We start from the raw sequence: 14,267 nt of genomic DNA, 5'->3' as shown, positions 1-14,267 counted from the left end.
GGCTGCTGCTGGTGCTCAGCTGAAGTGACAGCTCACCACGTTGTTCAGAGTTGTGGCACAATTTAGTTTCTGCAGGCCAGTGAGGGATTTAGTTCTCTGCAAGGGGCTTTGAGAGGATTCTTGCTATTGTCTTTCCATGCTGAATATGGAAAACTTGTACTGAAGAGGAACTTAGTTCTGTGTATGGTAGCTCAGAGACAGCAGTAGAAGGCAGCAGTGAGGAGAGGGTGATGGTTGTGAGGAAGGTTGGAATGAGCTCAAAGAGACCTGATTGAAGAAGCAGGTAGAGATGAAAGTGAGAGTACCAAAAGAATTAAGATAAAGTAAGTCTTCATATTCAGGAAGAACAGTTCAGATAGTTTTGAATGAGGAATGGAAAAAACCCCTGTAATTTTGGAATTGCTGGAATTTAATTTTGACAAATACGTTTCAAGGGGAAATGCTGTGGGAACTGAGGAGATGAGAGGTGATTTTAGAGTGTGGATTTGTAGCACATTAGGTCTGTGACCTCAGGCTTGTTTTGTGTATGTGCTTACCCCACAGTTAGCAAGATAACTTCGTATTTTGGTGGAAGAGGGGCAGTTATAAGACCATGCCTGGGGGCAGTTAGATAACGTGCTCTAACTCCACACTCCAGTTTGCTCAGATAAGCTGTTGGTGAGCCATACCCTTAGGAATGAGTGAGTGGGGAACGTTGCCTTCCTGGTGTCTGAACTGCTCCAGGTATGTTGGACATCAGCAAGCAAAAGCTGCGTGGGTGTATGGAAAGGAGAGTACGGTGCAAATATTTGTAGTCATACTTCCCCTCTTGCTTGGGGAGAGTATAGAAACTGTTATGCCATGCTGGTCTGAGCATTATTATGCTTTTTAATTGGCATAGGAGTAGTAAAACTTTGAAGTCATATAAATGTCAATACCTTTAATACCTTAATATACCTTGTGTAGTGTGGTTAGCTTTTATTGATTCTGAGAGAGAGAGGTCACTCTGGGTTTTTTGGAAGAAAAAAAAATCACCATAAATCCCAGCAAAACCTTCTTTGGAAGTACTAAAGGGCAAAAAAGGGTTAACTTCAATATTGGTAAGGATTTTGCCATTGCAGGAAAGTTGTACTGATTTAACTTAATCAGATTAGAAACAGCTGTGATTATATTAGTGCAGCATTCTTGTATAGGCATCCTTAATTTAGTTTGTGTCTTGTATCTATTTAACTTAAGTTGATTCAATGTAAAGTGCTCTTAAACTGAATTAAGAACATTTACCCAGGAGGGTTATACTGCTTAACATTATTTTCTAAGTTAATTTAATGTAGTACAGTGTATATGTAGACAAGACCTTGGGGAAAAAGCTGATCCTTTTTATTACTTGCTGAACAGTATGTCATGTTTGGCTGCAGCCATGTGATTGTGGAATGAAAGAGCCTGTTGTGGTGCATGTTGGAGGAGGATGGGCGAACTGATCATTGTAAGCCTTTGTACAACTTGGTCGTTCTTAGCCATAGTGTTTGTTTAAAGTAGATTGCTCCTTCTTATAAATTAGGCTTTTTCTTGTCTAGAACAGATGTGAAACCCCTGAAATATTATTTATTTTAAGGTTCCTCCTCAGCCTGCCAATAAAAGTGCCTGCACACTTGGTTAGTGTGCTGTGTATGCAGCAAAAGCAACATCTCAAAACTTTTGCAAATGTTTAATGTTTCAAAATATTTCAGATGGCTGAGCAGGTTTGAGCTGGGCTTTTCTGCAGCTAGGCAGAGCTTGAAATTTCAGCACCTGCAAGCATCAGAGCTGGACTTAACACCTCCTCAACATTGCAGATGCTCTGTAGGCTGGGTCACTGCAACAGCTTGTCCATCTGTCCTCTGTAAATAATGTAAATAACATGCTCTGCTCCATTGTCTGGCTGTGTAGATGCTGCATAGTGTGTTAACCATCTGTGTGTCACTGCAACTCATATAGAGGGGATCTGTTGGAGAGCGTATTGAGGCAAGTATATAGGTGGCAGTAATGGAGCATTGCTATATTCTCTGCTAGAGGGATGGCTCAGTGACATTCAGTCCCTGGCACTGAGGAGCTAGAGACTGTAGTTTTTGCAGAACTTCTGAAACCAAAGGCTGAAACAAGAGGGCTGCTGATATTAATTGCTGGGTGTTGTATGAGACTTAGGGAATACTTACAGGGGCTGAGAGTCCGCTTCTCAGTGGTTGAAGAATTTAAGCTGTTCCTGCCTTGTCCTAGGTAAATGCCTTTTGATTTTATGCTCTAGGAAGGTTATGTATGATTTTTTTTTTTTCCCCTTTTTCTTCCCCTCCTACACAGCACAGGAGCTGACAGAGGTCTGGGAAGGGAATTCCTACATATTGATTTTCTACCGAAATGTTCACCCACTCCCTCCTTCACTTCTCTTCAAATGTTTGCTTGCTGTAGCTGTTCCCTAGCTTGTGTTTGAGAAAGTTTAAGGCCATGGCTCCCAGATTTTCCTCATGTGATCTACCAGCTTTTTGCCAGATACATGTTGTTAACAGTATCAAGATTTGCTTTTTCTGTCAGGGCCCAGACAGTTATTTTCAGGAACTTTAGAGAGTTCTGATCTTCATCAGTTGTTTTCTAATGGCCTAGTATACATCTCTTTAAATATCTGAGAAACATGCTCCAAAAGTCTTCCCATGGAGGATCTTAAAAGGACACAGGTAAGAAGACAGAGTGGGGAAGGACATGAAACACAAGGTGCAAAGACGAAGAAGCTCTGGAATTTTGTAGCCTAAACCACCTTGTGAGAGTTGAAAGGATCACTGAACAAACTAAAGAGATCAAGCTAACAGGATCACTGAACAAACTAAACAGGCTTGTGGTGTGTCAGCATTTCCAGATGAGAAGCTGTCATTAGCCCCCGATGTAGCTGTCGGTAGTAAAGGTAACTTGGCAAATGACCTTTTGCCAAGCTGGTTCTTGTGCAATTTCAGATGTAGCCATAAAGGTGGTTCTGTGCTTTTGTATGCATTAGAAAGCTAGTGTTCATTTCCTGGTCAAAATCTCCCCTGGGTATTTTTATTCGCCATTAACATTCCTTCTGGGGATTGGATTCGGGTCCTTGCTTCCTGTCCTGTTCCTGTTCAGATGTTAATCAGCTGTTGCATTCTATTCCAGTTACATGTTAGCGACGTTAGTGTTTCTTGGGCAATGCTGATCTGTCCTGGCTTTTATAAAACAGTTGGGGAAGCTAAGCTACGCTTAACACAGCAAAAAGAATAGATAATAAAATGCATACGTAAGGATATGGAGTTCAACTGAATTAGGGGGACTGGGATCTTTGTATTGTGGAAGGAGGGAGTGGGCCTGTAAGAAAAGCGTGATTCTGATTACTTTTAAGAGACTTCTGCAGGGTGCGATGGGTATGACAGACACATGATATGCCCGGTGGTATTTACATTCAACAAGAACTATGTAAGACTGTAGAGTCTAGGGATTTCATTTTCTTTGGAAATACGTTAGGTGTTAAGTAGGGCTTGTTGCATGGACTGTTGTTCAACAGCTAGCCTGATCCCTTTTTTTTGATAGCTCTTGAAATTGTTCCCATGCAGGGAACAGAGGTTTCTGCCTAACAGTCAAGGTTAATTGGTATGGAAAAGCAGGAATGAGCAATAATCCTCCTGAAACTCAATTTTAATCCAAGAGTCACTATAATGCTATTACTCAGATCTGAATCGTGAGCATTAACGTAGAAGCAGAACTGAGATGCAAGTTCCTGCCCTAGGAGGTGTCATCCTTTTATTTTAAAATGAGCTTCAAAACAGCCAGCAGCAGAATGGATCTGAACATACTTTTAATTGAGATGCCTTCTCTGAATGAAAAGATCTCGCTCATTAAATGTTAAAGTGTCCTTTAATAACCTTGCAGTCCTTTTCCATTGTACTCAGCACCAGCAGTCTACAGGTGCTGCTTTTAACTTCACACAGCTTGTTTGTCTGTCCTGGACAAGACCTCTTGATGCAGTTATTGAATCATCCATCTTGCTGATTAGTTGTCTTGATCAGGCTTACTGCAGCAGCTTCTCACATAGTCTGGCTTGAGACACATGGAGGCTAAGGTTGCCTCTATCTGTAAGCACAGGAAGGCAACTGGACAAATCTCTGTTGCTTTTGCTTCTCATGATGCCAGTGAACAGACACTGTTGCCTCCTAAAGCAGGATGTGCCAATGAGCTGTATTGGATATGCATTTGGAGTATAGGTTGGCCCACACAGAGTGAAAATTCTGGGTTAGCTGTGGTGATCAGATATATGGCACAGGACAGTAGCAGCATTTTTTTACATGTGGGTATTGCATTTGGAGTTTTTTGGGGTACACTGACTCTGTGATAGCCAGTGAATGTTTCTGTAGTGTTGCATTAGAAACAAATGTGACTGTGACTGTGTTATGGAATGCATTTTCTCTGTCACACAAGTTTATCTTCCTGAATAAAAAGCAAGGTTAAAGAAATGCTGCTTTTAAGAGGAAAAGGCTGGAAAGATGACACTGCCTGAAATAAGAAACATTGTCTGCAACATAATCACCTGTTTTCTGTTGAGGAAGGGAGACTGCTGCCCTGAACACTGGTAAGCAGGCTGTTTTATAAGGTCAGAAAAGGCAACACAAGAAAAGGTGATGATGAGGAAAACCCTGCAAGTCCTCTGCTTCTTTGCAGGGAATGTTCAGCTACTGCAACAGCAAGCAGGCAGGAACTGCGTGCATCCTAGAACCAAAGCTATGTATTGGCTACCTCAGCCCTCAAGGGACTTGCCAAGTATCAGGAAGGCAGTAGGTGCCTACAAATATTGTTTGTTTGGGGTGGTTTTTTTGGGGGTGTTTTTTGGGTTTTTTTTTTTGTGCTTTCCCTTTTTGTCCAAAGGGTTCCTTTTTGGACCATTTTTTATATGCTACAGACCTCTTCCTTGTTACTGGAGGCAAAGTGATGCTAACAGGTAGTGTTGTGGTTTTGCATGCATGCCAAGTGGCTGTTAGTTCTGTGGGCTCTGTACAGAATAGTCTTAAGCAATTCTGTGCTAGATCACATCTGTTTCTGATGTGTGGTAAAGGTTTTGCCTTTCTGAGATCACACAGAGAACATAGCTGCTCTGCAAGTGGATTTTACACTGAGTGAAGCTCTCTGGTAAAAACAGCTAGAGTCAAGCTTGTATACTGCCTGTGCAGCTGCACTCAGTCACTGTTGCTGCACATCCTTGCTGTGAAGAGGAAAGAGGTTGTGTGTTTTTTGTCTTTGTGAGAGGGTGGAGGAATCCTCAGCTTTTTGCATTAACAAAGGAAATTGTTAGGTTTCCACTGCAGTCTTCTGACTGTGTGTTCATGTCTGTTTGCCTGGAAGATGTGACTATTGCTGATGCTGATCAGTGTGAGCCCAAGCCTTGTAGCCCTCGATGAGCCATTCCAGTAGCTGTAACTCTGGTCAGTTAGCTTAGAATTCAGTGAGCTTAGAAATGAGACTGGAACTACAGTGGGTAGTAGCTAGAAGACAGTAGAATTGGAGCTACTGCAGACGATAGCCTGCTAGGAAGAGGACTGTGAATGTTAAGGAACAGAGATGGAAAGGGCAGATAAAAGGAACCAAGAGGTTAAGTTTTCTGTTCTATAACAGTGCTAATTAGAATAGCTGAAGAGCTACCTCCTGCTGTAGCTCCAGGCTAAAGCTGAGCTTCTCCAGGGTAGTCAGAATGTGGACTTCACAGGCCTCTCTCTGAGGAGCTTGTTGTCAATAACGTGGTGAGCAGAATTTGTGCTGCCTTCTATTTCTGGGTATTACCTATATCAGTTTCTGCTTTGGAGCACAAGGTCCGTCTATTCTGCAGAGAGTATCTGCTCCTCTCTGAATGGAGGTGTGATGAATTGAGCCACCTTGGGATTCTCTCTCTGTGGTAGCAAAGGATACTCAGGTACTGTAGGCAAGGAGGGCTTAACTGTGCTTTTCAGCACGGGGAAGTCTGCAGAACAAAATTAGGTTGGTGTGGCAGGGTGGTTGGACCAGGATGACAGAGGCTGGATTCCTGGTGTTGGACAAGAATGCAGGTGGGGAAGCAGTGACCCCTGGAGCTATCTAGAAAAAACAGCTGCCTTTCAGAGGTCAGTTACTGGTCTGCACAGGCATCCCGCTCAGTGGAGAGATGGTTAAAAGACCTTCCTTTTCTGGGACACAGTGAAGACAAGGGGCTTATTTCACTGGAGAGTCCTGGCATTAGATAGTAGCCTGATGCTGCAGCAGTTTGCTGCTGACTCCTGCCCTGGCACCTGGCCGTGAGTTGCTCTGCGCATGCCTGTCTGTTTCCATGTGTTGTGCTGATAGGTGACTGACACCAAGTTTCCTTTCTCATGTTTCAGGAGCTGTTGGCCAGATGCTGCTGGGTGCTGACAGGGGAGAGCTGATTCGGAGACAAGTGGCCAGAAATGTTTGGACATGTCGTCACTTTGGATCTGTAAGTCCTTGTTTGAGGGAAAGTTGCCTGGAGGCACTGTGAGTATTTAAGTGTCTCTGGAAATTCTCAGATCATGAGGGTAGGTTTCAAATCCCGGTACCTTTTCCAGGTAGGTGGGGTGAGATGGCAGGTAGCATCGTTGCTGGCTCTGGGGTAGGAAGCAGGACAGTCCTGTTTGAGCCTGAGGATCTGTGTGCCGAGAGACAGGGAGGCCTTTGGCATGTTCGTTCTGACACCTCTGCAGTGGAAACATGCATGGACCCATGGATGCAGCTGTTCCTGGAAGCCTCTGCTTGTCTGCCAGCCCATGTGGCTGGTGGTTTTGCCTTGATGCTGAATGAGCTCCTGCTGGGAGTTGGTGGAAAAGCAGATTCAAACTATGCTGGCCTGGTTCCTTCCTGGAGGTGCACGTTCTCCCTCTCTCTTTCTTTCTCCCCCTGTACTTTACAGTTTGCCCCACAGAGCAGTTATGCTGTAGTGAAGCTGTTTTTTTCCTGTGCTAGTCAAGACCTGACTATAGCATTGTAGCAATGAAAGGGACCAGACAGCTTGTTGGGGCAGGGCCAGCACTAGGGCATCTCTTCAGTTTGTTTTGGCAAAGCTTGAGTTTGTGTGGTCCTGGTTGCCTGTCGGTGCCATTCACCTTCAATCTGGGTCTCCCACTGTATGTACAACTGCTCCACACCCTGTGCTCCTGTCCTGCCTCACAGGACTTGGTGCCATTGACAGGGAAAAAGCAGCACAGCAGCAGAAGTGCATCAGGGAAGGGAAGGCTCCAATGCAGTCTCTCTCGTGCCAGTGGCAGAGTGATGGCCACTGAGCTATGCTCTTAGAGATGGCTCCCAGATCACCCCAATTCTTTTCTTGTAGCGATGGGTACCCTGGGCTTTGAACAGAGAGGCAGGTTGTTTCTGAACTTGTGTTGTATCCCTGGTTGGCTGGACACTATTTTACAGAAGCCTGTTAGCAGCACGGTAGAGCATGGCATGCTGCTTGCTGGAAGTCAGAGAGTAGCTTGCCTTCCTCTCTCCTGGAGGTGTGGGTTATCACAGCTGTAGGCATAAGGACTTAATGTTTTGGCTCAAACAAGAGTCTGATAATTGCTGGCTCATTTGTAGGTGAGAAGCACTGATTTAAAAGGACAAGTGAGGTAATTGTTAGCGTTACCAAGCTTCTGTACTAAAGGCTTCACAGTTAGCATCCCTCTGTAGTAGCAGGGAAGATTAGCTGGGAGGGTCCCATTTCACAGGAGGTTTGTTTAGTCCTTCCTGGAACCAAGGTTCCCTTGAGGCTATTGCTTCATGAATTTTGAGTTTGTGTGGTCCCAGTTGCCTGAGTGCTTTGGACATGTCCTTTCCAGGTGCCTTTCCAGCTCTTGCTGGGCTATGTGGCCCACCTATCCTAAGTAATTTCATTTACTTTCAGAAGATCTGATGTGGGTTGGGGCAGGTATGAGGAGTGAGATGACCATTGGATCGTTGTTGGTTATAAATGTTCCCTATTCCTTATATATTTATGGGGTGAGATTTCAAACTGGCTGTTTTGATGGATGCTAAGCTATTTGTTTCTCTTCTTCAGGGCATCTTGAGTGAGTGTTCCTGCTTCATGAGGCTTCGAATTTGAGCCCAGGCTGGTAAGTGCTGAGGTCTTTGTGGGTTAGCGAAATGATTGTGATTTCAGGTTGGAATATCTCCATGCACATCTCCTGTCCTTAGCCTGACAGGAATTGACAGAAGAGTCCCCTAGACCACCTGTTTGATGGTGGGGTGTTGACAAACATGCTTCTGGTCAGGATTTCAGCATTCCTCTTTCAAGAAGAGAAATGTCTTCCCAGCAAGCCAGACCCATCTGTTTTGCTTGGGGATGCAATGGAAAGTGCATTTGGCATGCTGGATGTGATTTTTCTAAAGTATTAGAGTTCTCTTCACCTACTTGAGTCTTTTTAGGAGAAGGGACCTTGAGGGAATGACTGCAGCAAGGGGCTTTCCAGCATTCTGATGGTGGAGATTTACAAGTTAGTCCTAGGAAGTTGCTCATGTCTGTGGAAAGGTGTGAGAAACTTTTGTGAGTCTGTGTTTTTAGCAGAGTGGAGGATAACTTGCAAATGTTCCTGTGAAGTGTAAAGCCTGCTGTGGCTTGGAGCCACTCTGTGCTTGGTGCATACACCTCACACTTGCCAGTCCTCCCAGGGGACTCGTTCTAAGTGTCAAGAAGACGCAGCTAGGCAAGAGTGGTTAAGAATTGGAGAGAATTCTTGGGGCTCCATTTAGACACTTAACTTCTAAAACTCCACTGGCCTAAATGCAAAGCAAGTGAAGTCTGCTAGGTCGCTGACCCAGTGGTATACATTGACTGCCTTGAAGGTGAATGGGAGTCAAATGGCCCTGCCTGTAGAAGAGAGGAGAGGGTGATCTGAGTTGAGGCAGGTCCTGCACTTTGAAGTGCTGCAGGTCAGGCGCTGAGGATATCAGAGATGCTAGGCTTGATCAGCGTTAGGATCCAGCAAGGGAAAGGGAAGGAGAAGTGGGTGCTTACCCCAAATATAGGGGGACTATGAACAATGCATATGTTGTCATCGGGGAAAGTCTGGTATCGGGCTCTGCAGGGACTGCTTGGTATCTCTGAGCTGTCTTGTGTCCAATAGGGTGGCTGAAATCCTGGCTGCTTGGGGGGAAGTCTTCCTGCCCACTGCTGCAGTCCCAAAGTGGAAAGGAAGGAGATTCTTCCATGTGTACAAGATAGTTGCTTTCCTTCTACCCCATTTTTCGCTCTTGTACTACTACTACTCCTGCAGCAGGAAGAAGCCTGCCCAGCGCAGCTGGGGTAAAGGGATTAATCTGGTCTTTCTGCTAGTGGTACTGCTGCATGTTGCAAAATCTGGCCTTAGGTATCAGTGTCAATGGCATTTCCCCCTAATTTGATGCCACCTGTGACTTGGGTGTGGTCTTTGTCTTTTCTGACAGAAGTGAGCAGTTGTAATGGTATGATATCTCCTCCTGACAAGCCTCCTGTGGTCTGTTCCATTGGTGTTCTAGTGTAAGCCAAAAACTTCTGGGTTTGGGCTCTTTAATGGCTGGAGTCTCCTCCCACATAGTCCCTGCTGACAGTGACAGCACATGATCAATAACTCCTGCTCCAGCTGTCACTGCTGCCTGTAAGGCTTGCACTTTCCATATTGGAAAAGGCCTTTCCTAAAGAGCCTAATCAATATGCTGCTGTGAGGTCTGTTCTCGTTTGCTATATATAATCCGGACACACACAAACTACGTGAGTGAGCGCGTATAGAGGGGGGGAGAGGATGTGCCAGCTCTCTGCTCTCACTGGCTGGGAGAAGGACACAGCTACCTCTTATTTTGCTCCCTCTCCTGCAGCTGCCGCTCAAGGCTTGTGGCCACATCCTTTCCTTGCTCTGTTAACACTCTGCATGGGGACCTGCTCTGGGACTCCAGGGGAGCTGAATTCCTGCTGGGTCACTTCTAGGGTTCGATGGAGCGCCTGTGACTCTTTCTTCTGTGCACTTTCTGCTGTTGGTAGGTAACCCGCTTTCGGAACCACGCAGGTGGGAGGATGTCGAGCACAGCTCCATCAAAGAAGCCTTACCGCAAGGCACCCCCGCAGCATCGTGAGATCCGCCATGAGGTACCCATCATTCGTGATGACCAGGATGGAGTGATCTTGGCTGAGCAGAGTCAGGTAACGGCTTGCCGGGTGGCAAAGGGCTTAACACCATTGCACCAGCAAACAGGGTTTAGTTACACTGAGGCAGGCCAGCTCAAGCAGGCAGAGGGGTTTGAGGTTTGCAACCTGAACTTCTCCTCATCGTGGTCCCTGGAGTCCAGCAGTGAGAAGGAAGTGACAGGGTGCAGAGCAGAGTTGAACATCAAGAGCCAGACTGTCTCACCAGCACTTCCACGTGGTGGGAAGATGGGGCAGCGAAGTGGGAAGCAGTGCCCAAACCGCAGTTGTGGGCACCTCAGCAAATTTGTGAGCCGTAGCATGGAGACAGTTGTGGTGCCTGGAGTTGAAAGACACCATCCCACTTGCTCTTTCAAGAGCAGAAGCCTGGAACGCTCGCTTATGTTTAAAGAGCCTCCTGAAGTCCTGACACCGAGGAAGTTTCGGGTCTCCTCTACACACCTGCCTCTCAAAGGGATCCTGAAGCAGACCAACATGACAGGCCCACGCCATGAGAGCTTACGCAAGTCCCACTCAGTAGAGACGCTTTGCCGTGGCTCACGAAAGTACGGTGATCCTCAGCTCTGCCTCAGCCGTAGGGAGAAGTGCTCACTGGAGCACAGCAGCAGCAGTGCTACTGACTCTGTCAAGCGCAGGGAGAAGATCACAGAGGAAAAACTGCAGTTCTCCAAATTCCTGGATGAGATTACCCAGCGGGTGCTGAGTCCCATCCGCTTGCGCTCGCTGGGCGAGACCCGGGGAGCAGAACAAGACCAGAACTCTCCCCTTTGCCCCAGAAGCTCTGTGCCAGAAGGCCAAGGGGAAGGTCACTTGCAAGGGGTAAAAACCAAGCGTGCAACTGAAAGATCCCCTTGCCCAAGCAGAAGAAAAGCAGAAAAGAAATGTGAGGGGCTGGGAAAGGCTTCGTGCCAGAGAAAGTGTGCTGAGGAGGCTAAGAGAGCTTCCAGACTAAGAAAGAAACCCATCCTTGGGAGGAAGGACAGTAAGGAAAAACTCCTTTCCTTGGAAAGAAGGGCAGTAGATCTGTGTCAGTATAAGCTGCAGCAGCTGACAGACCTGGGGCTGGCAGGGACATCCTCTGGGCAGCAGCACTCACTGTCTTCATGGAAAAGCAGTGCAGAGGACAGGAGGGATGAAAGCAGTCCCTGTTCACGGCTATTACAGCCACACCATCTGTGTGCTAAACTTGGGCAGAAGCGTGCAGTGGAGCCGAACTACCCAGAGAAAGGATCCTTCTCCACTCCAACAGGCTGGAGTCGGGAGGAGGGGCCTACCCCATCTAGATCCTCCCCTTCCTTCAGCCTGGCACTAAACAAGGTAGGTGCCAGGGCCACTGGCTCACAGACAGGGGTCTCACAAAGGCCAGAGCCCCCACCTGGCTCTCATCTAGTCTGTAATGCCAGTGGGGAGAGTGAGAGCAGGCCCCCAGACCTTGTGTTGTGGGTGCCTAATCACCAGAAGCTCCTCTCTTGTGGGTGCCACTCGTGGCTGTGCTCCAGGTTGGGTATATCTTCCTGGGAGGAACCAGCTTCCCTTTGGCCCCAGGAGTTAGGAAGGCAGGAGCTGGTGCTGTTGTCTGCACTGCAGACTTCCCAGGTGTTTGCAGGTTGGAGGCCCTCCAGGCTGCAAGGCAGCAGGTGTCTGCAGGAGGTGGGCACCTCTGTTGTCAGGAGGTGTTGGGATGCTCCCAGTGCTCTGTGTGTGCCCTATGCCTGGCTGTCTTGGGGTAGTGGATCTTTGTATGATGGCCATTTCAGTTCTTTCTAAGCCTTCTCCTCTTTTCTCCAGCCTGCTTTGGGGCCATCGCCTCATTTTAATAGGAATCACATTATCCCCTTTGCCTGGTCACTAGCATCTGCTCTGTGTGTATTTGTGGGGGTAGGGGAGGCAGTTGCTAGATAATTCTGCATGAATTAACCAATTGCCATGTGGGGTCAGGATGTAAGAAAAGAATGGATTGATGCTTTGCCTTTAGGGACAGGAGGATGTATGCAGGTGGTAAGGACCATTCTTTTAAAGTGTGAGTTGATGAAGGAAGCAGGCCCATGATATCTTAGGGCCAGGACTGGGGTGGTTTGCCTTCTGTAATATTGCTAGCAGCTCAACAACCTCATCCACAACTGTCTGTGGCATGGCCTCTCAGCCCAGAGCTGGCTGTGACACTTAGTGGACAGTCTAAAGTCTGGTAGCACTGTGGGTTTGTGCAGTGCTGTTGGTACCAAGCACCAAATATAATCCATGGGCAGCTTGGACTTTGAGAGTGGTCACAGTCTTGGGCTTTCACAGGAAATACCGTTGCTTCTAGTGCTAATTAGATCTCTCCCAGTTCTGCTGGCAGGCAGCAGCCATCTCATGGGTTAATGCAGAGAGTGCAAAGGAAATGAGAATAGCTGAGCCATGTGCTCTTGGCACTGTGCTGTGTCTCCTTGTTCTGCAGGTCCCTGCTCCAGCCATCTCTGGGGATCTTGCCCAGCACATTAATTTCTTTCACAGGCTTTTCTGACCTTTGGTGTTTCTTCTGCTATCCCAGAATAGTCACAGTGGCTGGCTTCAGATCTGCAGAAAGAAATCCTTTTCACAGCACAATCTGGGTGGTGTAAATGGTAAACACATTTTTCAGCTGCCAAATGATTCTCTCTCATTCTTTTTGTGGGGCTTCAAGGATATTGTCATTGCTGTGGTGACAATTTAATCCTCAGTGTATGCTGGCCTGTGAGATTCCTGCTCCCCACTAACTGTGGATGTGGAGGAAGCTGAAACACCAGCTAAGATGATGTTGTTACAAGAGATGCTGAGATTGCAGCATGGGAGAGTAAAGTTACCTAACTTGTGTGGTGGCTTCTAGTATAGCTCTTCTACCCTGAACCAGAATACACAGTCTGTCTCACAGACAGCTGAGCAGTGTGTAGAGATCCTAGCAGCTCAGAGCTGTCAGAGCAGGTGAGGAAGAGTCACAGTTAGGGTCTAGCAACCAAGACTCTGCCCTGTAGGACAGTGTGAGAGACTAACTCCTCCTCTGAAAGAATCTCACAGCTGTTTTCTTCCCTGTGCAGGAACCCTTGACGGATACAGAAAGGATGAAGTAAGTTTCCTGCTCCCTCTTTATGCCCATCATACTGCAACTGTGTGGGTGCTGATTCCTCACATCCTGCCTGTGCCACCTGCACAGCGAAGCTGACTGGCCCTGCAGGCTGCTCTCAGATCTTCAATCTTCTTGGGGCCACGTGGGCAGAGCTTTAGTCTGTGCATTGCCAACCTCTACCTTGCATGTCTCTCCCCCTGGAGGGGGAGGGAACATAGACCCCTGGTGCAGGTGCAGGCAGAGGAGTTGGTGGGTGTGAAAGAAAGTAGGAGATGAAGCCTTTAATACAGGTGGAGAGAGGAGTGTCTTTTTTAACTCTTCTTGTTGTTGCCACTGTCTTGGTGTAACCCACCAGAAGCAGTATGCAGAGGCCTGCTGCTGACTGAGGGTGAGAGCTGAGCCCTTTGCTGGTGGTGGTATGGGGCACAGCTGCTAGCACTGAGCTCTAAGCCATAGTGAGGAGAAAGCTTGCACTGCCAGAGAGAAGCTGTGCTTCTGAGTCTCTCTGAGCAACTGAGCACAAAGGAATGAAAAACAACAGGAAATCCTTCTGAGCACCAGGCATGTCCTGGCTGGGGAGGATTGGAGCAGTTTGTGTTGGAATGGGGCTGACTGGCAGCTGTGATCACGTCTGTAAATGCACCCCACCACTTCTGCTTCTGGACTTAAGGCTGTATGGAGTCCTCTTTCCACCAGGTGTTAAAGGTGTTGAGGGCTTTTGAACAGTTTCAGGGGAGAAGATGATTTTGTTCTTTTTGCCTTCAACTCTTCTAACTTGGACTGGGATAAATTATTGAGTGGGTTTCATTCACCAGTGAGGGACACTGGAGCTGCACAGCTCATCTGGCTAGTGGGCTTTATCCAAGCACTGTAACCTGAGAGGGAGCTGGGAGCCATGCTTGGCCAGCTGGCATGTGCTTCTTTGCCCCTGCTCCTAGAGAGTTCGAGTCTCCCTCTCCTGACAAGAGATGCACCTCTTGCTGTGTGTGCTGGAGTCTCCTGCCAGTTCAGTTCCCAACTTCCTGGGGTCCC

General features: G+C 47.3%; 1 protein-coding gene across 10 annotated transcripts in view; it reads left to right on the top strand.

The window, feature by feature from the left end:
- TJAP1 (tight junction associated protein 1) overlaps positions 1-14,267 on the top strand; it is a 40,112-nt gene that overhangs the window by 16,504 nt on the left and 9,341 nt on the right. For 5 of the 10 annotated variants that reach the window (XM_030035834.2, XM_030035830.2, XM_041128588.1 and 2 more), the window contains 4 exons: positions 6,363-6,457; positions 8,036-8,090; positions 9,992-10,150; positions 13,207-13,235. In XM_030035834.2, coding sequence (XP_029891694.1) covers positions 10,025-10,150; positions 13,207-13,235 — 155 coding nt within the window. In that variant the 5' untranslated portion in view covers positions 6,363-6,457; positions 8,036-8,090; positions 9,992-10,024. The other 5 variants (XM_041128587.1, XM_030035828.2, XM_030035827.2 and 2 more) reach the window with 3 other exon arrangements.

The sequence above is a fragment of the Aquila chrysaetos genome, chromosome 13, assembly GCF_900496995.4.
Source record: "Aquila chrysaetos chrysaetos chromosome 13, bAquChr1.4, whole genome shotgun sequence".
NCBI lineage: Eukaryota > Metazoa > Chordata > Aves > Accipitriformes > Accipitridae > Aquila > Aquila chrysaetos.
The sequence above is the reverse complement of the archived record's forward strand: the minus strand, read 5'-3'. Positions and strand labels throughout refer to the sequence as shown.